At 35.5% G+C, this 26966-nt stretch overlaps 2 protein-coding genes across 2 annotated transcripts in view; one reads left to right on the top strand and one right to left on the bottom strand.

Annotated features, from left to right (window-relative positions):
* The window catches only part of LOC134840261 (dynein regulatory complex protein 9-like), an 82793-nt gene extending 79365 nt beyond the window's left edge, over positions 1 to 3428 (top strand). The window contains exons 10-11 of the mRNA XM_063856008.1: positions 1296 to 1397; positions 2898 to 3428. Of these exons, the coding sequence (XP_063712078.1) occupies positions 1296 to 1397; positions 2898 to 3032 (237 nt within the window). The 3' untranslated portion in view covers positions 3033 to 3428. The remainder of the gene's footprint in view (positions 1 to 1295; positions 1398 to 2897) is intronic.
* A 3569-nt stretch (positions 3429 to 6997) lies between these two features.
* Positions 6998 to 25522, bottom strand: LOC134840460 (uncharacterized). Its single transcript, XM_063856268.1, has 5 exons — positions 25352 to 25522; positions 22543 to 22669; positions 16527 to 16633; positions 12677 to 12792; positions 6998 to 7510 (listed from the first exon to the last, which is right to left on the bottom strand). Exons 1-5 carry the CDS (start codon positions 25503 to 25505, stop codon positions 7103 to 7105), a joined length of 912 nt encoding a protein of 303 aa, XP_063712338.1. The 5' UTR covers positions 25506 to 25522; the 3' UTR covers positions 6998 to 7102.
* Between the last annotated feature and the right edge of the window lie 1444 nt (positions 25523 to 26966).

The following is a 26966-nucleotide window of genomic DNA, read 5'->3' as shown; positions in this document are numbered from 1 at the left end:
ATTTTCGTATTTTTTTGCCCCCTCGAGAAAATCTTAGATCCACCCCTGGTTGCGAGATTTTTCTTACAGCAAGAACACCTCTGAAATTAGTTTGATATACTGTCAACTTTACACCTTCAAAACGAGGTTTTTCAAATTTTGACCCTGCTTAGTCTTTTCCATTTTTTTCATCTTTCAGCCCTATATTTTAAATAGATGCACAAAAATGTGAAAAAACTATAGTTCATTTGCTCGTTGAATTCAGAAAGCTACAATATCTTTTTCCCATTACTGTTCTTATGCACGCGGCATTGAATTTTATTTATGAAGGTATGCTCACATTTTTTGTTCCGACGAAAGTGACGGAATGAATATTTGTGCTCGGGTGCGTTTTTTTTCTTTAGACAAATTTCGACTTTTTAACTAGCCATTTTTGACGGAATTTTTTTGTCATTCAAAAGGTACTGTTGTCCTGAGCTTAAATATGAAAAGATATTCCACCTGTGATCATTTTCCGTAATGTTATGGGGGTTTAAAGATTGCCATTTTGGCCATTCAGGGACAATTAACGGGCGATATAATTCGCACTATTAACGCGTAAGCGGAGATTTGATCCGTCTTAGAAATCGCTCCAAATTGGTTGAAAGAAGCTTATTTGCCATAATTGATTTGTTACAAGGAGCGAAATTTATTGTTTTGTACTTTATATGGCGTGTGGGATGATTTTCATAGATGGTTTTCATAGAAAGGAAATTCAAATTTTAGAAAAAAAAATTTCGTTTTATTTTAATTAATTTAATTTTTTTTTTGTTGTTTATGATATTACTGCTCCATAAACCTTAAAGGCAGTCGGAACATTCAGAGCTTCGCCCCGATACCAGCAGTCTTGTTCCATTTTAAGACACAGATAAAACATTTGGGAAAAGTTCAGAAGGAAAAGTTTTGCGTATATTGTTAATTCAGTTTGGAACGGTTTCTTAGCCGGGTTAATTCGTTTTCTGCGCCAAGTTTTAATAGTAAACAGGAAGTTCTGTGCGTTTAAGTCATTCCAAACTTGCAATTACCAAATCTACAACTTCACGAACAAGATCGTAGGTAATTTTGAGCGCAGGGAATTAACATCTTTCAGATGGTATAAAACGTTTCAACAACTGCTAATTAAAAAGAAGAAACAAACTTAAGTTGATTCGTCTGGTGTAAAAAGCACACAATGCGCTAGTATCCCCCAACCTTGCGAAAGTGGAAACAGCTATCAATAATTTATAATTTTAAGTGCAGCTGCATGGTAATGTTGATGTTGGTTGTTATTTCTGTAGTATAAAGAATATGAGGCAGTGGTGGTGGATGACAGATACGAGAAGGAGATGGCCAAACGCAGGGCAGAGCAGATGGCCGAGGAGTACAAGGCTTGCAATGCTGTGAGTACACCACACCTCTTTGACTAAGAGTCGATGAACGTAACCGAAGAATTGCACTGTTTTAGTTCAATTCAATTTCATCTGCTAAAAGTTAAGTAAGTTGCGCTCTCCAATTACGAAAGTAAAAAGGTGACGGAGAACGTGATCGATTTCTAGTTTCGAAAGTGGAATTTAATTTTAGATTTCGCAGCCAAATAATACGTTTGCCTATTGGTCCAATTATCTCAAATTGAGTTAGTTTTTATCAAAAAGTGTCAATGAAATTTTTATACTTAGGGGCCATATATTTTTTACTTTGAACTTCGAAAGTTCAATTTTTCTGTTTCATTGCGTTCACTGACTCGCTTCCAACGGTCTGTTGGCTATTTTCTCGAAGAAAGCTTGTCCGCGGAACTGAAAACTTGGAGCAAAGCTGGTTAATTTAAGTGATTTTGGAAGAACTTGGAAAATCAAAATGATCGACAGAAGCCAACTTGGTGAAATTTCAGATCCGAATCTAGTTACATTCGACCAATGTTCATTTTTATTGGTGGATTCATTTTTGGCTGTCAGTTTTTGAAGCTCAAAGAGTTTTTACTGTGAACCATTTGCGAATGCAATTCTTCATAATTCAACACAATGCTGCGTGCATTACTTCATGGTTTGTAACGTTTCAAAGCTGTGATAATTCGCGGCCATTGTTCCTAAGGATAACGTCTCAAATGGCATAATTCCCAAATGGCATGAAAATGAAAAATTTCCCAAATGGCATAATTTTCATGCAACAGTTGCATTGAAAAAAAATCGAGAACAACTTTTTCGTGAACAATGTGAGAAAATAACAGTTGATTGACATTTTATCTTATTTTTTTAAACAATTTTGCATCAAAAGCGAAAAGCATAAGCTTGCGGTTATTGATAAGGTTCTTGTGGTCAGTTTTTCCTACAAATTTGTCACTTAACATTTGTTTGTAAGCTATTAATTCCAAATCGTGATCACATGTTTTCATTCCTGGCAAAACGTTTAAATTACAATGATAACTTGAAATTTATGCCATTTGGGAAAAGTTTTACTTTTATACCATTTGGGAAGTTACCGTTTCTAAGGAGAGTTCTCGTACTTGAGTGATTGAGTGGCCAATTTACAACTCTATTTTTAACGGAATATATTTTTAGATTTTGCTGCGGAAGTGATGCTGTGATGTTTAGGTTATTATAATTATTTTGAAATTAAGCGGAAATTCAACTTAAAAAGGGTTGCATAAATTATTTAATGCGAACATAGAAGTCCAAAAGCATGCGGCTATTTAAGGAATCTAAGTCGTCCTGACGTGTGTGCTGGTGTATTTGAGGCTGTATAGTTATTGAATATCATCTATTGTTAATATAAATGGCATGCAAATATCAAGTGCATCTGCCTAAATGTTGAGAAAGAAAAGGTAGCGCCAATTAGCTATCATGGTGGATGTGCGATGATTGTCACTTGGATTTAATTGGTCTTGACGTTTGAGGGTGTTTCAGATACAAGCGTGGTGGAGGGGATGCATGGTGCGCAACCAAATTGGCCCCTACGGGAAAAAGAAGGGCAAGAAAGGGGGTAAAAAGGGATCGAAGAAGAGCGGTGGGGGAAAGAAGAAGTCAGGCAAAAAGAAGTAGGCTCCTACCTACTCCAATTGAATAGCAGCACAGTAATCACTACTAATACGAGATTGCAACAACTTTCACCGACTTTATTGGAAATTTTTAAGATATCCTTCTCTAGTTGATCAGTCAAATTTAACTCCTATCCAAAATACGGTTTGTGCAATGATTAGACGTATCATGGAATAGTTTTGCTACCAGAGAGTTAATTCTACCACACAAATTGGAGTAGAAATTGTTTTTATTTTGATCAGCAAATTGTTTGAATGGTCTAACAAAGATCATAAAATTAGTTATTCTATTCTGAACTGTAAATAAATTTGAAAGGTATGTAGATTCAGTGAACATAAACATGTACATGAATGTGTTGAGAAATGTGTATAATTGTAAATTTAGTTTCTCAGTTTTCCAGTGATTCTTGACTGGAGGAGACTAGGATTCAACTTTGTTGTACTTGAAAAATCCCTTGTTATGTCGAAAAGGACGATTGACGCAGATACTTTGAGTTTTGAATCCCACTTAATTAACAACTGATGGCTCATGTTATTGTTATTGGCTCGTCTGGTTTCAGCGCGTCGGTTATCTCGGTCGTGATAAAACGTCTTGATTGGGCTGATCCGGTGGTTTAGCGGTCGGGTCAAATCTTTTGAGGTAAGAGTGTATTAATGGAGAATAACCGAAGCGTAGTTGAGCTTGGTGTGAGTGTGAGCTCAGTAGGGATTTTTGGTGAAGAAAATGATTCGAAATTCATTAGTTGATGGAACGTGGTAGATTGAGGTTGACGTTGCTCGAATTTCTGGTTCCTCCCTATAGTTGCGTGTATAGTATGTAAGGGTCGAGGAGTAAATCCCTCAGGATATAATCCCCCAGAATAAAACCCCCAAAAGAAAAAAATTCCCCTATGAAAACCCAAAAAAAAATTTATCAGGTTGCCACGAAAACTTCTATCAGGTCCGAGGGCGGATCTAGGATATTCTCTATAGTGGTGTGCGGATTTTCAAAATAATGTACTCTGTTTTGACAAAATTTTTAGCACCGCAGGCAAAATTTTGAATTAACAGGCCAAGCACGGCGTTTTTGGGCACTTTTTGGAAAGTTTTGAGCAAAAAACTGTTCGGCGTGTGCTCCCTTTCAAGTTAGTATTTATTTGCGCGAAAGGCGCCTTTGGAAACCCTTTAGAAACAAATTGGATTTCATGAATTGATGCCGAAGGAGGGACCCTTTGATTGGCGAGGGGGTCGAATCCCTGAGGGAGAGGGGGCGGCCGCCCAACACCCTAAATCTACCACTGATCAGGACTATACAATGCATTGTTTTGTTGACGGCACAATTTTCTCCTGCATATACTCACTTCTTCCGGGTAAGCGACAGGTCACATACGGTGCACTGTGGTCTAATCTGAAATCAGACGTAAAAGCTCCAGTTTTTATTTGATAAACTCCGTGGGGGACAACTTCCCAGAAACCGAAATAAAGGATGTGTCTTTCATTTTTCTCCGGCTATTCACAGAAAGATACTTGATTTCGGTTTTGCCGTTCAATATCTAGAGGAAAAAGACGTCAGCTAGACCATACGCCTCTTAGCTCCGCTTGCTTTAGTACCGCTACTGCATGTAGAGCAGTGGTACAAAATCGTGAGCCATAGCTAACAGATCCCAGAGGACATCACAAGCTACTTCGAGGATACTTCTATAGGATGGGAAAACCAAAAAGCTTCACTCACCAAGGCAAGCCAGACTCCACGAAAACATGTGGAAAGTCTGTTTTCGTACAATTGACGACCTTCCAAGAACAAACAACGCTCTTGAAGGATTTCACCGCGGAATTGCGTCCATTTTACAGATGTCAAATCCAGACATCTGGAAATTTATTAAAACCACCCAAAAACAACAATTATTGCATGTTTTTACTTTGGCGCAATTGCTTTAAAGAAAAAATTCACGCGAGGTAGGAAGTTGTTTTGGGCGTATAGAACTTTCGGCGAGATTGAATATTTAAAAGCTCTCGCTGTTGATTTGTCTTTATAAATTTCAATTTATGGTTAAGTTCTGTTTATGCTTCTACCTTAATCTTAATTCTATTTATGGTGACCAAGTGTAATTTAGTTTTCCGAGTTGCCTTTTTGCCTAATGCTATTTTGGGGGGATATTAAAACAAACACGGGGGGATTTTGTCTTAGGGGAATTTGGTACTTGGGGGTATTTTGTCCGAATGGGATTTGGTCCTATGCGGGATTTAGTAGACCCGAGCGGGAACGTATTAAGTGCTTTCTGGCGCATTTACCAACAATTGCATTTGTTCTGGTTTAATGAGGCTTTTGCTCATCTGAGGGTAAACTTGCTTTCAAGATTTTTTCGTCCTAGGTGGTTGTCTTAATGACAGCTCACGCAGTAGTACTGCAAGAAGATGAGATTTGCGAGATATTGGTAGTACCAGGGTTGGGAAGTTGTTTAACATAGTTATTTACCATGCAATTTAACTTAAAATGTTATTAATAATTTCTAACAGTGATGTAAGTAATTTCTTAGAAATAAGGGTAAACACTCCGCTTACAACCGTTTTTCAGATTAAGTATCTTTCTGCTGTGGAGAGGGGGGATAATACGAGTTCTTATGAGAGCTGTGTTTTTACAGTTCGGGATTTTTGGTTTGTTTTTGTAACCCTTTAATGAAATGTATTCACGTACGGGAAGCTCAGATCCCAACTTTTTGTCGATAAAGTACTAAGTAAGTAAGCGTAAAATGTAACGGAGGCTTAAAGTAAATCGGAGGCTTAACGCGTCAGCAGATATTTAATTCGCCTTAGAAATTGTTCTATTTTCAATTTTGGCATTCTATTTTGTCTATTTAATACTTTGTTATATGCGAATCACATTGTACTTAACATAGCTTGTCGGGTGATGATTTTCAAAAATAATCCTTAAAAAATTGTAGTTTTTTCTCCTTCAAAAATTTCATCATATTTTTTGAAGCAACCACTTCTCTATAGGCCTTAAAATGCAGTTGGAAGATTCAAGGATGCGCCCTGATACCAGCAGTCTTGTCCAAATTCAGGGTTGGTAGTTGCAAAATGTATCTTTTAAATCTACATAGGATGGGAAATTTTTAAAAAATCAATTTCCATTTGAAATTGGTCGAAGAAAATTTATTCGAGCAGTATATCTCGCCCTGATACAAGCAGTGTTCAATTTTGTATCCGAATTTTGTTTCATAGTCAGAACAATTTTTGGTTACACATATAAATTTCAGTACTGCGGTAAATTTTTGAAGTATCTTCTCCGCTTTTTGATTTGTTCAAATTTTTCAGTAGTTACTCGGCTCAAGTTTCTGTTTAAGTCTACTTGTGTTTAAGGAGTAACTTCAGTTTGTGAAAACTGTTTGACGAAAAAATATTTCCCAATTTTTTGCTCCCCAAAAGCGTTAATCGAAAAAAATTTGCGTTTCTGAATCTTAGGATGTTAGCATAAAAATTGATCTGTTTGACCGAGTAGCTTGGTTGAAAAATATGGAGACAACAATTAATTTGAGCAGCAAGTCTTACAAAAATTGGAGAAGGACATTAGACATTCATTATATATTTAAACCTAATGCAATTTAGTTTTAAAATAATAAATTTGTTTGGTTTAATTCTGAAACATGGATTTATAAATTGATCAGCAGTTCTACAGCTCTGAACATACATAAATTTCACCTTTGCTATACAAATCAAAGTTTTGAAGCTGATATGTCTGGTAAATTGCAAATAAATTATCTTTCATCTGAGTTTTTTACTGTCGCCCAAATTAAACTTAACAAAAACCAAAGAACACCAATCAATTACTTTAAAATATATTTTTATTTATTGCTAAACTTAAGTGACTTTGACCTGAACGAATATTTTGACAAGTTGTCATTAAGTATTTTGTTTTTTAACTAATTTCGCCCCCATACCTGTTTATTAATATTTCAGCCCGCTAAGTTCATGCCATTTAATAAATTCAGGTAGGCAAGTTATTTATTAGTTCAGGCCCCTAATTATGAGTTGAAACTTGAGCATGTTAAAAGATGTATTGGGAGAGAACACAAGAAAATTCTTTTCATGCGAAGTTCAAACGGAGCTGCAACAGGAACTGCGTGTATCGTCTGGTAAAACCGAAAGTCTCTTCGTGGATTGCGGTTCAACTTCCATTTTTTCCGGCTCTGCTAATTTAAGTTGAACATCATTCAACTTCTTCGATGTCACACTTTCATCGACATGTTCACTTCGGTGTATACTTTTGCGCACTTCAAGTCGTGTCGGTGACTTTTTTGGAGGAAATAGGTTCACATCTCGGTGTCCGGCAGGTGGAGCCTGACTATAGTCGGGTTTCTGGGTGTGGTCGGTGACTGTTTCTCCAGTTCTGTTGCCTTTGAAGATGGCGGATGGGGGAGTGCTGCTGAATTGCCGAAGGCTCCTGCCTCTGCTTGATCTTCGGCTGCAATCCGAAGAATCATCCTTGCATGTTTTCATGTTATTCTAAATAAAGTATTCAGATAATACTAGCTTTGTTTTATGCTAACTAAAAACAATGCATGAATTCCCCATTTAGACGTTTTCTGTGCTTTTTCGGCCCTCATTGCTATTAAAGCTGGTTAACTCAATCTATGTTCAGTTGTCCTTAAGTATTCAGTAATCCATTCAAGTCAGTAATTCACCGAATGGAGATTATTACCCTTGTGATAAGCAAGTGTATTGCAACCGGGCGCAAGATTTCTTTCCCGTTGGAAATTTTTTGCAAGTGCAGGTGAACTTTGAATTGAATGCGGTGTGGTATGTATTTCCTACCGACGTGATTTTTAATATAGTTTATAGTTAAATAGTAGTCAACATTTTTGCAAAAAGAACAATTCGGAGGATTCATTTTTTCAATTTAACTTTCGGCCTAAGTTTCAAATAAGTATAACAGTCTTTAGCAGAAGGCTATTCATTCTAGCAGAAGGATATGCAGGATATTCTTTAGCAGAAGGCTATTCATTCTAGCAGAAGGATATGAAGGATATTCTTGTGTTTTTTGTTATCTCGTGGTTTCAAAGTTGCTTTTTCAGAGTTTTATCTGCCGCTTTGTGGTATTCTCTTTCGGGTTTCTGTCCAACAGAAGCTTGTGTCTAGATTTGAAATGCGTTCAAATTTCATTGAATCTTAAGTTCCTTCCCTTGCCAAGGTGTTAATGAACGAAGTAATTTGTCACTTCTTTAGTTCGTTTAGTTGTTTCTAGTTTTTTTTTGCAATAATCAATTTTGAAATTTGATTTTTATTAGTTAGTTAAGTTAGAACGTAGTTCAAGCTCAGTTCAAATCCATTTGCCAAAGTGAAGGCATATTACGCTCTTCAGTAACAGAATTTCGAATAGCGCGAAACAAGAAAAAAACTTTAAGTTCCAAAAGTGGATTTCCCTGCGGATTTTCCTTCTTGATTCGAAGTTTGAAGCACGCAAAACATTGAAAAAAAATATTCAGATTTATTAGACGTTTTCAACTGTCCGTTTGCTATATTCTGAACATCATAATCAATTAATCAATTTTTACAGCAAAACAAAAGCGGATTTTTTTATCTGAATTGTTAAACGTGTAAACTAATTGAAAATTTGCAATAATACCCAGTAAGACAATTTGCAGTTTCTTTTCCGGCAAACTCTGAGATGTTATACAACTTAAAAATCTGTTTAGGAGATCGAAGAAACCTTAAAATGGAGTTTCAAGAAACCGCTGCAAAATGACAAATTGCAGAGGCAATGAACCTGACCATAGTTTTTATGGAAGTAAGTATTGAGGGTAGAAATTAATACGGCGGTCATATAAACGACATATTTTTATTGGGCACACTAAGAATGTTAAGGAATAGATGGTATTTGCAGTTAAAAAGTCCAGTTCTCTGTTAACCCTTGCTATAAGCAAGGGCATTGCAATCTGGTACTAGACATTTTTCCGTAGATAACAAATGAACAGCTACCGATATATTTTGCGTCTTATTCGAAATTATCTCTCCGATTGGAAATTATCTTTTCCATGGATTGTAATTTTACCAACTCGATTTGTAAAAATTTCATTTTTTTTTATATTTGATAGGTTTCGGCCTATATTACATCAGCTTTGTGGCCTCATTTTGCCTTATATCGTTCGACGAGCAAAAAACTTTTTTTTTCGTGAGCATGTGTTTTGAGGGTGAGGGTGAACTAATAGTTTCTTATTAGTCTGAAACTTTTTTTGGTTTTTTTGTTAATTTATTTACTTTTTTTGGCGTTATAGGTTTCAGCCTACTTTATATTGGCTTAGTGACGAGCGCAAAAGTATTGTGTGCTTGTGTTGTTTAGGGTGAGGGGGACTTAAAAACGTTTTATTAGTCTTAATTATTTTGAATTTTTTCCCGCTTTTTATTGCTAATTGCCTTTTTTCGACTTAACTGGTTTCGGGTTATATTATATCGGCTCAGTGGCCTCATACTGCTTCATTTGATGAGCTGTGTGTGTGTTGAGGTTGAGGGGGACTAAAAAACTTTTTGTTAGTCTCAAATGTTTGTGAATTTTTTTGGCTTTATGTTTTTTCTGGCTTAATAGGTTTCGGCCAATAGTATATTTTCTTTCGATGCTTATTTACGTTTTCTGTCGAGGCACGTTTTGTTTTGAACTAGCCTGATTCATTTTGATAGATCTAGTTTTTTTAAACATTTTATGCAATCAGGTCCTAGACTTTTTTTCCCATAAACAACTTTGTTCATAGGTTGATGTCCAATTTTGAAAACTCCTTTTTCAGCACGTTGCACGTTTAACAGTGTCTTGGATTAATGCCTAGAGTTAGTGTTCCTAGAGTTAATGCGTTACTAGATGTAGTGGTAAAACATTTATTTTCAGATGTAAAAGGGTTTTTTTTGTAGCACAATTTTTTCCAAGTTTCAGCTTTCGTCCAAGTTGCAATAACATCGTTGCTTGAGATGACAACGTCCAGGAGTTTGATTCCAGTTGGAATTTGTTTTCTTTCAAATTGAAAATTTTTGGCTTTTGTAGACTTTTGTTTGTTTCGCAAGTGATGCGAAGCTCAGCTTCGCGTCTGCGTTAAGCTTATGCTTAACAGCTTCAATCATAGCTCAGATTTGCCACAGTGTTGATTTGCCACTGTGCGGCTTTCTTCTTTTGTGTCGCAAGTGGTGCGAAGCTCAGCTTCGCGTCTGTGTTAAGCTTATGGAAAAAATCAAAGTAGAGTTTCAATAACAAACGTATCCATTTGCTGTACTCCTTGTGAATGGTTATAACATAAAATAATAGGTAAATAGCAAAATCTGTCACCAAGAATACCCAATTTCAACTCTTCCAAAATAGTTTGGGTACCTTCCACCTTGTATTATTTTCAATTTTACTGTTCATCCTTTTGAAGAACTCAAGGGTTCATGCGATTCTCCTGCTTCATTTTAGTCATATAATTTTCAGAATCAATTATCTGTCTTAATTTAATCACGCTTCTTCCTTATTTCACAAGTGGCAGTCCATCAAAGTGTTTATTGATGATGCAGAATTATTGATGATCTAGGCACTCGGTTAAAACATGCTATCAAGAGTCTCAAAAGTAGTTGCAATCCAAATGGTGCCCAATTGCAAACACACCAGTGCACATGAAGTAATACAGACCTGGAACAGTGTGACGCTTTCTTCAGCAATAGTCTAAACCAAGCTTGAAATATATAAAGATACGTTATTCTGGTTCTCTCTTGTTTCTATGTGCACAGAACGTAACTATCGTAGACTATTTCGTTTTTTTCTTTTTTTTGGATATAGTCCAAGCCTAGAAACCAACTTTGAATTTTCGGTGTCTGTACAAAACAGTCTCATTCAAAACAGCCAATACAAAACACTCCGGAAAATTATGAAAATGAAAGAAAAAACAGTCCGATACTAAACAGTTCGACAATTTTTGAATGACAGTCAATTTCTACTGACAATTTAAATGATTTACTTTGAGATGTGCTTTGGCTTTTTAAATCAATCCCTGCTGACTAAGTATACAACGTAAACTAATAAAAAAAACTTTTAACGGCATTTCTCTGAACTGCATATTTTTAATGTTTTCCTTTCAGTCAGTGCCAGCGGGCATTTTTCATAATTTACGACTTGAAATTATCTTGATAAATTTGTGACTGAAGTTTTATTAGGGTTATAAATTAAGCCCTTTCTTCGACATGAAGAACACACTGTTAATTTTAGTGCCACTCTTAATTAGTTGCTTTCTGTGAAGTTACCTGATTTATGGCTATGGGAACGACAAGTGTTACCGGCGAATCGAGGTTTTGCAACACCTGAGAAGAAAACATCGTCAGATAAAGCTGACAAAAAGTTATATTGCTTCGCAGAACAGGATCTAGAATATTGTCTCTAAGGAGGGGGGTCGGATTTGCAAAAAAAAAATCAAGATTTTAGGTTGACCAAATTGATTTTCCGAGCTCTCCCAAATCACTATAAAAACTCTATCTTGACCAATTTTTATGCGCCATTTTAGGCAATTTTTTGAAAAATCAAATGGGCTAAAAAAGCGTTTATAGGCTGTTTTTTGAATGTTTTGAGCAAAAATACCCTCAAAATTAATTTATATTGGCGCCCAAGGCGCCTTTAGAAAAATTAGGATCGGTATGGCAGAAAGGGATATCTTAAAACAGTACCAAATGGAGGACCCTTTTGTTTGCCTGGGGTTCGAATCCCTGATGGGGTGGGGCATCTGCTTCCCCTCTCTCGTATGATTTAGCCATAGAAAAGCTGAACACTTTCTCATTGTAGCATTTGAAGAAATCCAGTTATCCGAGGAAATTATTGTTCCGACTTTCGATACGAAAGTTACGGAATCTTTGTGCTCGGGGTGGGTTTTTTTTTCAGACAAATTTCGACTTTTTAACTAGCCATTTTTGACGGAATTTTTTTATATCATTGTAAAGGTATTGTTGTCCTGAGTTCAAATTTGAAAAGATATTTCACCTGTGATCATTTTTCGTAAAGTTATTGGGTTTTAAAGATTGCCATTTGGACCAATTTGGGACAATTAACGAACGATTTTTTCGCGCTATTAACGCGTAAGCGGAGAGTTAATCCGTCTTAGATATCGTTCCAAATTGGTTTAACGAAGCTTATTTGCCAAAATTGATGTGTTACAAGTAGCGAAATCTCTCCTTTTGTACTTTATATGGCGTGTGGGGGGATGATTTTCATAAAAAATTTCAAATTTTAGAAAAAAAAATTTTTCATTTTGTTTTACTACTTTTAATTTTTTAATGCTATTACTGCTCCATAAACCTTAATAGGCAATCGGAACATTCAGAGCTTCGCCCTGATACGAGCAGTCTTGTTTTTTTAAAATTTGACTCCAAGAAAATTCAGAACTTTGTGTTCCTAATTAAATGTCAATGAACGAACTGAAGACACTCGTTTAGGTCGTGTTTATTTTTTCAGGAAATCTTCATGTGAATCACTCTTAAAATATATTTTTTTGAGTTTGACTATTGATATCTTTTTCAACCTCAATTATGACATCAGAAGAATTATAAGGGCTTCAAATTTGAACTTAGGGGATACAATCTTTGAACAAGACAAAGCCGGACTTCTGGGAACGCTGGACCTCGAGGGGTCCCTACCTTTGTAGAAATCTCTATTGTGGGGTCAGAGCATACCTTATTGCCCCCACTATCTCTTGCTCGTCCCATGTACGTTGATGCCCAGAACATGGAGGAATTGTAGACACAAGACAGCTTAGCAGCAGCATTGGCAACGAACACGAAGTTCAGTCCTGAAGCATAACCATGGGTAATTATGTAACACTAATTTTTACTGATAAAACGTTATCATTACTGACTCTCCTACGAAAGGCTGGATGCCCTTTCTTAAAAATTCTGACCTTTCGATTGACAATATTGCTCTACCCAAACACTAAGACCCTATTTTGACATAAATTTCTATGCAATTGGTAAATTTTTTGCGCCTCAGGTAAATGTTTTGCGCCAGTGGTTAATTTTTTGAGCCATAGATAAATTTTTGCGCATCTGGTAAATTGTCTGGCCACAGGTACATTTTCTTTTCGACAGGTAAATTTTCTGCGCCGCAAGTTAATAATCTGCGCGGCAAGTAATTTTTCGGTGCCAGAGGTTATTTTTCTGTGTGATTGGTTACTGTTCTGCGCCACTGATAGATTTCCTGTGCCACTGATAAATTGCCTGGGCCACAAACACATTATTTGTCCCACAGGTAAATTTTCTACGCCACAAATCACAAAGCTTCGACTCAAGTAAATTTTCTGTGCCACAGGTTTTGTTTGTGATTGGTAATTTTCTGCGCCACAGATAAATTTTCGTTGCTCTTGGGAAAATTGCCTGGTTACAGGAACATTTTCTGTCCAAAAGGTAAATGTTCTACGCAACAGGTTACTAATTTTTGCCACAAGTAATTTTTCTGTGCCAGAGGTTAATTTACTGCGTAATTGGTATTTTTTCTGCGCCACAGGTAAACTGTCTGCGTCATAGGTACATTTTTTGTACAACAGCTAATTTTTCTACGCCTCAGATTAATAATCTGCGTCTCAAGTTAATTTTCAGTGCCACAGGTTAGTTTTCTGCGCAATTTATAACTTTTCTGCGCCTCAGGGAAATTTCCTGTGCCACTGGTATTTTTTCTGCGCCATTGGGCAATTTTCGTACCACCAATTAGGGGAGGTTGTCGAAGTTTTTTTATTTTCTGAATTTAATCAATTTAATTTAACGTTTCAAATCATAAATATGTAGATACATTAAAAACCATTCAAACGCTTCAGATTTCCGCCCTTATTAAAGCAGTTTTGCTCTTTAGTATCACTCAATTTAGGGAGTTAGTGTATGAACCCTTTTAGTCTATCTGTCAAACGATCGACCATATTCATTGCGGTTCGACCTAATTTTGTATCTACTGAGGCACATGGTCAATCCGTAAATTGCCCTAACTCGTGTTTTACGGCCTGCGGATTCTCCTTCGTTTGAAATTAATAACAGTTTGTCCAAACAAAACTTAGTGCTTTTTATCTTTTTGAATCTGTTTCTGGAGAGATTGAGCAGTGAATAATGAAGCATATGCATTACTTGATTGTTTGAAAAAAACACAAACATAAACTTGATTAATGCTTTCAAGTGTTCGAAACGCTGGCAAAATTTACACACGCGTAGTGTAGTGTCATTTTAAAAAGCACAATTTTTTCCAATCCAAGACGCAAGTAAGAAGTTTCGTTAAGAGTTTCACTTATCCTTTTGCTATGGTAAAAGTACGTGTTCAAAGCGGGTGCCGGACATCAAGCCGACGGGACTTCAAGCCAAATTGTAAAATATGGAACTTCAAGTTGAACATTTTCTCAAAAAGTCATGAATTATGATTAATTAGAAGACTGTTTTCAATAAATTTACAGTTTCATGATCTTTTTATAACACATTCTGGAGTTTTCACAGGTGAAAAAATAGTGTTTTGAGGTGCCTGTAAAATTTCAAGTTGGGCCTGAAGTCTCTTCGGCTCACAATCCTGTCGGCTTGTTGTCCTAGATCCGTTCGAAGCATCTGTATTACCTGATTGCTGATAAAAATCCGAACACAAGCATAAACATGATTAATAATTTCAAACATTCGGAATTTTGGAAAAACTTCCACAACCGGTGCGTAGTGTCATATTACGAAGTGCACTTTTTTCCAACCCATAGAGAAGTTCGTGAAAAGTGTTCTCTTATTCTGTTGCTATATAGCATTTGTTCAATAGCATTTTAAAAGCAGATGCGATATCCGCTTAGTTACTGTCAAGTGTTTCACTATCACTCAATGGATAGAATGTTGCAAAAGGGCGCATGGCGCATATTTCAACTGTTTAGATTATTTGTTAAAGATTGCTTATAAGGCCAATTTGGGACATTTAACGCGCGATATATCTCGCACTATTAATGCGTAAGCCGAGATTTAAGCCATCTTAGAAACCGTTCGAAGTGTTGGTTGAAGCAAGCTAGTTGTCATACTTGCTACGGTACGTTATTAGGAGCGATATTTAGCACTTTGGACTGAATGCGGCGTGCGATGATTTTTAAACAAATCTTTTCAAAAAATTTAAAATGCTTTTGAAAACTTCATCAATTTTTAGAAAACTTTAGACCTTTATAGGCAGTCGCGTTTTTCAGGGCTTTGCCCTGATACAAGCAGTCTTGCTCTTTTTTATTGTTCTGACTTTCGATACGAAAGTAACGGAATATTTGTGCTCGGGGTGGTTTTTTTGTCTTCAGACAAAATTCGACTTTTTAACTAGACATTTTACTTTTTCCATCTTATTTTTTTAACTACGAGGGCTTGAAAAGGGCTAATTTGGCAACATTTTTGAGCCATTTTTTGAACTGTTCGTCCATTTGTTTGGTCGAAGTTCTGTGATCAGGATGTTAAAAACTAGTTTAGCGCTTTGAATTGATTTGATCAGTCACGTAGTCATTCAAGCTATATTCACTTTTTGATTCAGAAAATAATTCCACTAAAAATTTACTTTTGATTTTAGCGGCATAGTTTTAAACGTTCTCGGCACTTTTCATTACTTTGATAAACTTCAAGAAAAAATTTCGGGACGTTAGGCATTTCAATGTAGGCGTTTACAATTCAATAAGAAATATTGAGACCAATCGTTTCCTTTTTGATTTTCAGCGCCATCACCTTTAATATTTTCGGCTTTTTTCTTGCTTCAAACACGTTCATTCAATTATTATTGTTCCGACCTTCGATACGAAAGTAACGGAATATTTGTGCTCGGGGTGGGTTTTTTTTTTCTTCAGACAAATTTCGACTTTTTAACTAGCCATTTTCGACGGAATTTTTTTATGTCATTCGAAAACTATTGTTGTCTTGAGCTTAAATTTGAAAAGATATTTCACCTGTGATTATTTTTCGTAAAGTTATGAGGGTTTAAAGATTGCCATTTTGGCCATTTTGACCAATTTGGGACAATTAACGCGCGATATAATTCGCGCTATTAACGCGTAAGCGGACATTTAATCCGTCTTATAAATCGTTCCAAATTGGTTGAACGAAGCTTATTTGCCATAATTGATTTGTTACAAGGAACGAAATCTATCTTTTTGTACTTTATATGGCGTGTGGGGGGATAATTTTCATAAAAAGTTTCAAATTAAATTTTTTTTTTCATTTTATTTTATTTCATTTAATTTTTTATGTTATTACTGCTGCTCCATAAACCTTAAAAGGCAGTCGGAACATTCAGGGCTTCGCCCTGATACGAGCAGTCTTGTTTGTTTTTGCCGTTTTTTTCTGGAGTTTGAACAGTGTAGTTGACAAGTCAGAGCCGTTGACAAGTCTTCCTATAAGTTTAAATATAGTTCATTGATAGTAGTTGCTATTTATGCGCTATTACATCGCTGATTTTCTATGGAATATCAATCCTAGGAGTTCATTCTTTGCTCCATGCTTCATCAACTTCATAGATAGAATGTTGCACTAGGTCATCGTCAGTAAGGCAGTGACTCACCTGGGGTGTAGCCGAAGAATGAGATGATAGTGAGGAGAGCATAGGGAGTCCAGCCTGCTATGAAAGCTCCAGTGGACAGAGCACAGACAATAGTGATCTTGCGAGTCCTATAAACAAGCATCCGCAAATTTGATCAAGTATATTTCTGTTACAGACTTCGCAAATCAAGGGGAAGAGGGCAAAGGGGAGAAGTAATGCTAGAGATTGTTTCAATATAATCTTAGCTTTGATTGGTAGAGAGACCAGCATCGTATATTTCTGGTATATTGAGGCACAAAAATGTATTATAATAATTTTTGTTTCAATTTTTTTCGAAGAAAATGACGGATTATGAGCTCGGGTGGTCAATTTTTGGCGATCTTAATAGTTGTTTACGCTTGCGATTACCAAGTGTTATCAAATCGGAATTCAGAATCTGGGTTCGACTGTGACCCAGGTTTGTTTTATAATCTGGGTTCGAATCTGAACGGGCCATTTTTTTTCAAACGAGAAATATTCCGTTGCCAAAAAACTGGCGGCTTATTATGTGTATGCTCATATTTTGTCGGCTTAGTTGCTACATCTTAGAATTTTTTGCTGTATATAGTTTGCATTGTAGTTGTTTTCTACCCTTGCGACAAGCAAGGGCATTGCAATTGGGTACTTGTCTTTTTCCCGTAAATAACTTTGTCAAAATTAAATGGTAAATGGTCAAACAAATGGTAATTTTAGGTTCAGTTCATGAATTCAAATTTCTTCGCGTCTCGGGCAAACTTAGCGAGGAGGCAACGAATACGCTGGGGACGGCAAAAACCCTGGGTTTGAAATAGCACAAGTTGCTTGAAAATCTTATAGAATTAATAGCTCAAAATTTTTATGGCGACATTTTTTTCGGCTTTTTTTGGCTTGATAAGTTCCGGGCCCTAATTAAATTGGTATAGTGGTCTCCAATTGGTCTTCCGGTGAGTGAAAAAAATTAGCATTTGTGTGGTTTAAGAGGGCGGACACTTGTTAACTTTTCATTAGTCCTAAGTTTTGTTGATTTTTTTTCGGCTTAGAGGCTTTCTGGTAAGATATTTTTGGCTTTGTTACATATGAGTACATTATCTTCCAATCTTTATTCAATTTCTATTGTCTTGGCTTGTTTTTGTTTCAAAACTAGCCTTATTAATTTTGATAGATATAGTATTTTCCACCTATCTTTTTGCATGCTTTTAATCGCCAGTTTTTTCATCGTCTGTGTGTAAAAACTTTTTAAAACCCTATTAAAAATACTGACTTCTTCAAATCAAATGTAAAAGGGTATTTTTACTTCGATCATTTTTTGCAAATTTCTGGAAGTTTGAAAATTGCTAATTTGCCATGCTTTGGACTAATTTATGCGTGCTTTGAAGATTTTTTTCACAATGCTGAAAACGTAGCGTGAATCATTTAAGCGTGGCGAAATACCCCGTTCAAACGATCGTTCCAAGTTGAATTGCGGCTAGCTAATTGGTCGTTGTATGTTAGTACGACTCATTTCATTCACACTGAATTTTTTATATTCTCCAAAATTTTAAGTTAAAACGTTTTCAGTGACTTTTCGCTATGGATTAAGATTGTTGATATACTTGATATTGTAGAAAGACTTAATAGCGACGATAAGTTTTAATATTGTAAAAACACTCGTTTTATCAGGTTGGGAGCTCAATTTTATTCATCTACTGCAAAAAAAAAGTCAAAAAATTGCGGAAGCTATGAAGTGGCTAAGTCTCCGCTTGTTGATTGAAAGTTTAGGGTTCAAGGCCCTTTGTGCTCTGTGTTCGTAGCCTGAGAGTGGCAACCTTCGTAGTCTGAGAGTGACAAAAATTGAAATTCTAAACTCTCTATTGTGAGATTCTACCAGGGTACTCTCATTCGTTGCACATAAAACTTAAATAAAATTTAACTGTTAAAAAATTTTTATGTTTTGAGATGTGGAACTATTGAAATCTAAATTTTCTCAAATTTTCTGAAAAAATCATAAAAACGTCATATCTCAAACATTTTATTTAAGTTTTATGTGCAACGACTGAGAGTACCGTGGTAGAATCTCACAATAGAGAGTTAAGAATTTCAATTTTTGTCACTCTCAGGCTACGAAGGTTGCCACTCACAGGCTACGAACACAGAGAACAAAGGGCCTTGAACCCTAAACTTTCAATCAACAAGCGGAGACTTAGCCACTTCATAGCTTCCGCAAAATTTGATTTTGCCAAACCTGTAGTCAGGTGCCATCGAAGTACTCTCAGGGTTGTAAATTTTGCCTCCAAAGGTTACTGCTCAAATCATCTTTTTTTCTAGGACAGGCCGTTTCTTATGCTTTTTCAAAATTTTTCAAAAAAACTTAAGATTTAAATTAACTCATTATCCAAGTTCAAAATACTCAACACTATGGCGAAGTTTTCTGAAGAATTACTCTCAGGATGTTTGTCTAGGCCCCAATTAATACTTTTCAATGTCTTTTGCTTTTTTAGATATGACGTTTTTATCTTTTTTGGAAATTTTCAAAAGTGTTGTTTTTCAAATAAATACTTCTTAAATTTTGGAACTACCGAATCTTTGGCGGAGTGATGTCAGGTTACTACCAGTGGCCTCCCATTCTAGTTTTTCAGCTAACATTTTTTTCTTTAAACTCACAATTAAATGAAGAGAAAAGGGTCTGAGTTTTTAAAATGAATTATGCTTGATTATGAATCTGTTTATGAATTAGATGATTTTGCAATTCAAATTGTTTCATTTTTTTTAAATTTTAGTGTTTTGCCTACGAAGATCTGTAGTTTTAAGAGATTTGACCGTTTTAGTTTATACAAATTCAAGTCAAAATTATTTTTATCGTTCAAAATTTGAAATCAAAAGCGTTGTTCGGTTCCCCGTTTTTTGTTACGATTGCATTTTGCAGTTTTTTTAAATAATTTATGTATAAGCAGCTTTCATGTTCACTAGTCCGTTTAAAGTACCGGAGTTGCGTTACACGCTAGTTTCTCTGAAAAGAGCTGAACAGCTCGTTTGTTCCATCATGGATAAATGATCGTAGTCTGAAAACTGAAAAATAAAAAGACTATTGGTAATGGTCGGAGCAGTGATACTGTATTGAAAAAGTATATTTTTCAGCTACCTCATTTTACAATCTATAAAGTTTAAACTAAATGAGTGATTTTTTGGAGTTTATCATTCCATTTGCGAACGACTCAAATCCGTTAGTGCATAACACTTAAATTATTGTTATATCTGATAATGTTGATAATAGTTAAATCTTCGAAGAGACCAGCTGAAAGATTTTGTCTTTTGTGTTTTCTCTTAGAAACATGGTAGAAATTCGGTCAGTCGGAACTATCTGGGCTCTTTTTGAATTTTAACTTAGGTTCGTTAAAGCACACTCATTATCATATTTTGGAAGCATCAAATGAAGCAAGTTGCATTATGAAAGAAAATTACATTAAGCAGAGACTTGAATGCAAATTAGACTAGCCCAACAGATTGTAGACGGACGACTGCGGTCTGAAAATAGACTGTGATAATCTCACGCAATACTAAACTATTCATATTCTTGGAATATTCAATTTGGCAAATTCGACTGATTAGCATAAATGTCCACCTTTGAGTGTTAAACTGACAATCCTTGAAATTTTAACATCAAAATCTTTGCTAGATCAGATAGCAGACAAAGCAGACAAAGATCAAGTTAGAATCTGTAGAAAAAGGAAAAATAACCTGATTCAAAAATACATCAGTTACTGCTTCCTATGTCCCGCAAAAAAATTGAACTTTCGCAAAAAAAAAATTCAATTCGCAGTTTTTTTGCTTTAAATATCCCACAACAGAAACATGGTAAAAGTATCACCCTTTAATTGTGATGATGGATGCTACTTTCATTCCAAATTCAAAAATCTAATTGAAGAAACTAGTTAAGTATACTCTTTATGGAAACGATTTTAAATGGATTTTGACTGCGCGTTTCACAGTTGGTTCACGAATATCTTTAAGCTTTAATCTCAAGATAATACAAGGAGGTGCAAATGAGGTTCTCATCTTTATTTACATAAAAAGGTTTCTTGACTGCATTCGAAAGGATAATTTTTAACTAGATTGTCAGAATAAAGCAGCAAAATACCTCGAATGCGGAAAGTACGGCGACAATTTTTAGAAATCAAGGCGCCCTTTGAAATGAGCAACGAAGGAATTATATCGGCGCTTTCAACTTCCAGAAACTATGGAAATGACGTCTTTGAAACTTAAATTAGGGATTAAAAATATAAACATTTATTCCTTTCGAAGTTGGATTTAAATATTGATTAACATTTAAAACTGCAATTTTAACTTCAAAAAAACCGAAAACAATGAGTTCGAAAAGTTTCCATCCAAATTTCGTAGGCATTTAGGGATCATAAACAAGACTGCTCGTGCATCAGGGAAAAACCTTGAATGTTCCGACTGCCCTTTATTTGGTCTCGAAAGGTTTTGATAAGAAACTTTTGGAAAACTATAAATTTTGGACAATATCGAAGATCAAGTGTGAAAGTATTAGTACGAAATTCATATGACCGATTAGTTCAGCCCAATTCAATTTGGAACGATTTTGTTATGTGAGATAATTCTCCACGCATCAATAATTCGCGTTAGGCTTTCAAAATTATGAACTGAATTTTCAGAGCGCGCATAAATTAGCCTAGAGCATGCCCAAATTGGCTATTTTCAAACTCCCAGAACTTTGAGTTGATATGTTTAATGCGGTATAATTTTATTGTTACAAACTGTCATTTCAAGCGCTGAAAAGCGACTGAATAGAAAGAACCACACCGAGCATAAATACTCTGTTTTCTTCGGAAGTCGTAATAAAAAAATACTCTCGGAAAGAACCATATGAATATTCGTTGGTCCAGCCAAATGTTTGATTTAAAAAGACTGCTCGTATATCCAGGCAATGATCTGTATGTTCCGACTACTTTTTAAAGGCCAATATAAAAGCTTTTTGGTTGAAAAGTTGACGAAATAATTGAATTTAAAAAAAAAACAATTTCAATTTACCCCCTCACACACACTAATGTAAGCTACAAAAGGGTGCTTCTAGCGTCTTGTATTTTGAAAATATGATCGAATGATTTGCCTCAATTCAACTTGCATTGCATTGATCCGACGCTTATGCATGTTAGAAGAACGTAATACATCTCGGGGTCTAAGGCAACAAGCCGACGGGACTTCAAGCCGAAGGGACTTCAGACCGAATTTTAAACTTTACCTCAAATCACTTTTTTTTTTCATCTGTAAAACGTTGCTTTTCAAAAATTTGGGCAAATCCAGTCCATAATAAGCGTTATTCGTGACAATGAATCACTTAGGATTGGCATCCGTTAATAATATCAACCGGTTTTTGAAATAAATTATAAACAACAAAATTCACTTCAACCGTGTTTTATTTTTTAAACATCATTTGGAGGCTTAACATTTATGAAAACGTCAATAACTACTGAAAAAAGATCATGAAATAGAGAAATTCTTCAAAAAAGTTTTCAAATAATCATATTTTATTACTTAATGAGACAAATTTCGGCGTGAAGTCCCTCATTTTACGACTCATGAAGTCCCGTCGGCTTGATGTCCGGCACCCTATATCGCCGTAATTTTCCCACATAAGCAATTTATAAAACCCTATAACTTTACATGTAATGATCACAGAAAAAAAAACATCTTTCCAATTTTGAGCTCAGGAAAACAATATTTTTCGGATAGTGTAAAAAATTTGTTCAAAATGGTTAAAAAGTCAAAAATTGACTGAATAAAAACCACCCTAAGCATAATTATTCTGCGCTTTCTTCGAAAGTCGGAACAAATATACAGGCTAATATCAAGCATTTGTTCAATCAGCGTCGGTCAAATTGACCAAATGAATCAATGCAAAATATCGGAAAATGTGCCTAGGACTTGCGCCAATTCTGAGCTAATGCTTAAACAAAAACAGCTGGGCCAATTTGAGAAAAAATCTACGGAGCCATAGTTGAGGGGTTTTAGTGAGGCTTACTTGAGAAGCGAGGCAGTCTGGCGGCTCTGTCTGATCATGCGGTGGAGGATGGCCACGTAGATGCCGACTATGGCGAGCAGCGGAACCAAGTATTCGAAAATCAGCAGCAGGATGATATAGGCTCGTCCTAAAACTCTTCAAAATCAAACATTCTTCAAATAGTCATAGAAAACTCAAAAGAAATCCTAAAATGGTTCCATTCCCCGGTACGAGGTCCGCGGCTTAGGTCTAGACCAAAAACTATTGCGCTAACGATGTTACTCAGTCGTGCCGAGGTTGGACGCAGTTCACGCTGCATGCAGAAGAGTCAATCAAAGTCCCGATTTACGACTATCGCCCAAGGTCGGGAAACTTGATGCCACTTTTATAGTTTTGCTGTAGGACGAAGTTTTTATCGTAGATATAGCGGTTTTGCTGTTTTTCATATAGATTTCAAAACTGTTGCAAATCACTTATCTTTCCGATGGTAGATCATAACTCTCGATCTAGAAAACAAACGCTAATCTCGCAATTTTGGCCAACCCATTAGATTAATCGAAAGTAAAACTATAGTTTGTGCTCATCAGGTGATATTTTGTGATATGTTTGACCCGAACAAAACTACAAGATTAACTGGAATGCGAACAGAATGTAACAAAGTTGAATGATTTGCGGTAAACAACTGTCCTTAAGTTATAAGTAGAATATAGGCGCCATATAATTACGCGCACAGCTGCTGAAACGCAAGTCGGGCAAATTGGCAACAAAGTCACACATTTTTCAAATTAATTCAATTTTGTTTTTGCTCAAAGTTTAAACTCAAAAATGTCTACTCAGGACACATACGTTCGAGTAGAGCATACTTTTGGAAATATTTTTTGAAGAAATAAAATTTTGTTACTATCTTCCAGCGATTTTTATACCTTTGTTCTGATCAAACTTTACGAAATATTAGCTTAAAAGAAAACTTATAGTTTTAATTTCGGTTAATTCTAATGGGTTGGTCGAAATTGCGACATTTGTTTTTCTAAAAAACAAAAGAATCACTATATGTACGGCTGCTCTTCAAATTACCCATCTGGAGTCTAAAATTTTGTACAAATGGATTGCGGGGATTAGAAAACAAAATTACTTGTATCAGGGCAAAACCTTTAATGTTTTGAATGCCTTTTAAAGTCCGTGAAAAAGTTTTTTTTTACATTATAATCGAGAAACAGTGAAAAAATTTTGACATTTGAATCTTTTTTCTTAAGCCCGATAAGCTATAGAAAGTTTGAAATGATACTTTTTGCGTCTGGTAATGCGTATTTTCAACGCATGAAAAATGGCACAGGCAAATTATTGTTGGCTTATTAGTTTCAGTTCTAAGTTGGATAGTCAAAAATGGTTAGTTAAAGAACCGAAAGTTGTCTGCACAAAAACCAAATCTACGTTTTTTGTGGGAAGTTTTTCAAAGTGATTCAACGCTGTTTTTCTCAATAGCATCGAATTTAAGCTCTATTGAAATCGAAAACTGCTTTTAATTTTTGAGATGTAATTGGAATGATCAAAAAAAATTTTGAAAAAAGGATTTTTGGAAAGTTTTTGCGGTCATCCAAATATTGCAGTTTCTTAGCTCAGAGTGATCAAAATTGGCAAAAATGATTCGATGCACCGCAAGCAATTATAAGAAAAACTTTTTTGGAACCGTTTTTGAAGGTAATATGTTTTCAAAACTGCTTTTAAAATATGAGCGCCCTTCCTGTTCAAAAAATGTTATGGCTGCTTAGCCAGAAATAGCTATCGTGGTTGTAAAAAAAACAACAGTAGAACTCTTTGGTAAGCAAAACTGAGAATAGGTTACACTCCAGAATGTCGTAATACCATAAATCGCAACAAAAGTCACTCACAATAAAAGACATCTCTCATTATAGCTTTTAACAAATTTATCGGGCAACACCTTAATTTTTTAAACAATTCTGACCTTAAGACAGTGGAATGGCTTTAAAATGCAAGCAAACTTTCAAAACTGCTTTTGAACTGTCAATCGAGAAATGCAATGCTTTTTCGGAGAATTTCATTTTGCCTTTTTCAAGAGCACAATTAACAAAACATTTTCATGCAACAACTATCTGTCATGTGATTTTTCAGAGCTAAAAACACATTAAGCGCCGACAAAAGTAGAGTGCTGATTTAAATAATCCGAACAAAACGAACAAAACTTGAATTTTAAAACGCATTTATCTCAATTTGGGTTAAGATTAAACAAAAAGTGAAGAGAATAAAAATTGCGTAGAATTTCATCAAAAATTTTGGTTGAAAATTTCGGAACAAAAATTGCACCATATAAATTTTGATGAAATTTTAAGCAATTTTGGTTCTCCTCTTTTTTTGTTTAATCTTAACCCAAATTGAGAGAAACTTGTGTGAAAATTCAAATTTAGTTCATTTTGTCCGGATAAATTAAATCAGCACTGTATTTTGATTTAGTTATTATTCAAAATTATTTCAGAAATTTAATACGTTGTCTGATAATTTTGTTAAGAGCTATAAAAGGCAACTCGCAATAAACTCAGCGCCGCAGTCGTGCCAACATATTGCGAGCTTACCAACAGAGAAGAGAGTAGGCCTTAATACAAAATTCAGAGCCGTTGCCTGTGACCTTAAGCCGAAATTCTTACGTTATAAAGTAATTTTCAAACTTTGGAAGCGTTCCTGAAAATTTGAGAGTTGTTTTTTGCTGCGAGTTCTCTTTTGATGCGAATTGTCTTTTGTTTCGAGTTGTCTTTTATAGCGAGGAGTATTTTGTTGCAGGTGGTTAAAAGTTCGCAGAAAGTGGGCTGTGGCCTACCGAGTCGGTGTTTGTCCGCGAAGTCCATGGACCAGAAGTAGCCATTGAACTCCATCTGGTACTTGGGGTGTCCCATTACGAAGGGAGACACAGTCCAGCCGAGAGACAGCAGCACTGATACCACAATTGAACCCACCAAATAAGGAAGGTTCATCAAAGACCGGTTCCTGTTTGAATCTAAACCAAAAATAAGCCCTGAATGCTCCGATCGCCCTTTAAATTGTCTCGAACAGTTTTTTAAATGAAATATTCACAAACTATCAATAATAAATCGAGCAGTTTAGCAACACTTGGTTTAATTTGACCAGACAGTCAAGTTAATATAGTGGTGAGCGCCGCAGCCGGTGTCCACGTAGCCCGAAGATCTAGCACCCAAGTTTACAAATAACCTTTTAAAATATATTTTTTTAAAATCCCAAGCACCAACATCCCAAGTTTCTTTTGAGCTTGGATCCTTAAGGCCAATTAACTTGCATCAATTTAATTTAAAACTAAAGCGATATTGTGGTGCGGTTTAATTCGCGCGCATAAATAATGCGTGTTACGTTTTCAGCATCAAACTAGAGAATGAGCCGTTTAGATGGAGTCGTGGCAGGTTTATAAGGTGGTGTGCGCTCTCACCGGGGCCTACGGAGATCCAATGATTGATCTCCCGAAAGGGTTAAATCAATTGGAAATTGGTCTGAATAAAAACAAGTCTGCTCGCTTTATGGCAAAGCCCTGAATGCTCCAACTGCACATTAACAGGTCTCAAATTGTTTTTGTTTAATTCAACACTGATTATTTACGAAATGTAGGCTGATAAAATCAAATTTTTAGTGGTAGATTTTGAGTCATGCAAAGAATTAATAAGATCAATTAGCCTCCCTTAACTCAATTTAGAAAGATTTGTAGTGCGAGAAAAATCGCCACGCGTAAATCATGCGCGTTACACTTTGGGCATCAAACTTTGAAACGAGCAGTTCAGTTAGACTTGTGTCAGGGTAACATATATTGTATGAGACCTTGGCGGGGTCCACGAAGATCCAGGGATTAATCCCTCGAAAAAAAATCTTTGAAAACTAGTCTGAAATAAAAAAAAAATCACCCCGACCATTTATATATTGCTCATTTTATTTGATAGTGGGAACAAAAAAAAACACTCGAGACCAGAGCTTGCATTTTCTTCATTTTCTTCAAAAAACATTTTCTCCGGAACGAAAAACTAGTGTTTTTTACTATACCAATTCTTGTGAATTCAGACCTCTCAAAAATAGTTTGAAAAATGATTTTTCTGTAATAAATTATTAAATCAAACATGCAAGTGAACAATTATTCTGATATAATGGTTGTGATATTACGAGTTTTTGGACATAATGACATTTTATTTGGTAATTTATACAAATCGAACTTTTTAGTGGACGTTTTTTTTCTTAAACTAATTGATCTTTTCAGTTTTCAGTATGTGTTAGACTAATTCCTGACTGGACCAATTCTTTCATGAAAAAAACGTCTATTGGAAAACTAAGTTTGCATAAAAATCATCAATGAAAATGTCAATAATTCCAAAAATTGGTAAAATCACAGCTGTTTGAAAAAATTGTTCCGTGACATTTTTTAATTACTGATTTAAATT

Source organism: Symsagittifera roscoffensis, chromosome 2, assembly GCF_963678635.1.
Source record: "Symsagittifera roscoffensis chromosome 2, txSymRosc1.1, whole genome shotgun sequence".
NCBI lineage: Eukaryota > Metazoa > Xenacoelomorpha > Acoela > Convolutidae > Symsagittifera > Symsagittifera roscoffensis.
The sequence above is the reverse complement of the archived record's forward strand: the minus strand, read 5'-3'. Positions and strand labels throughout refer to the sequence as shown.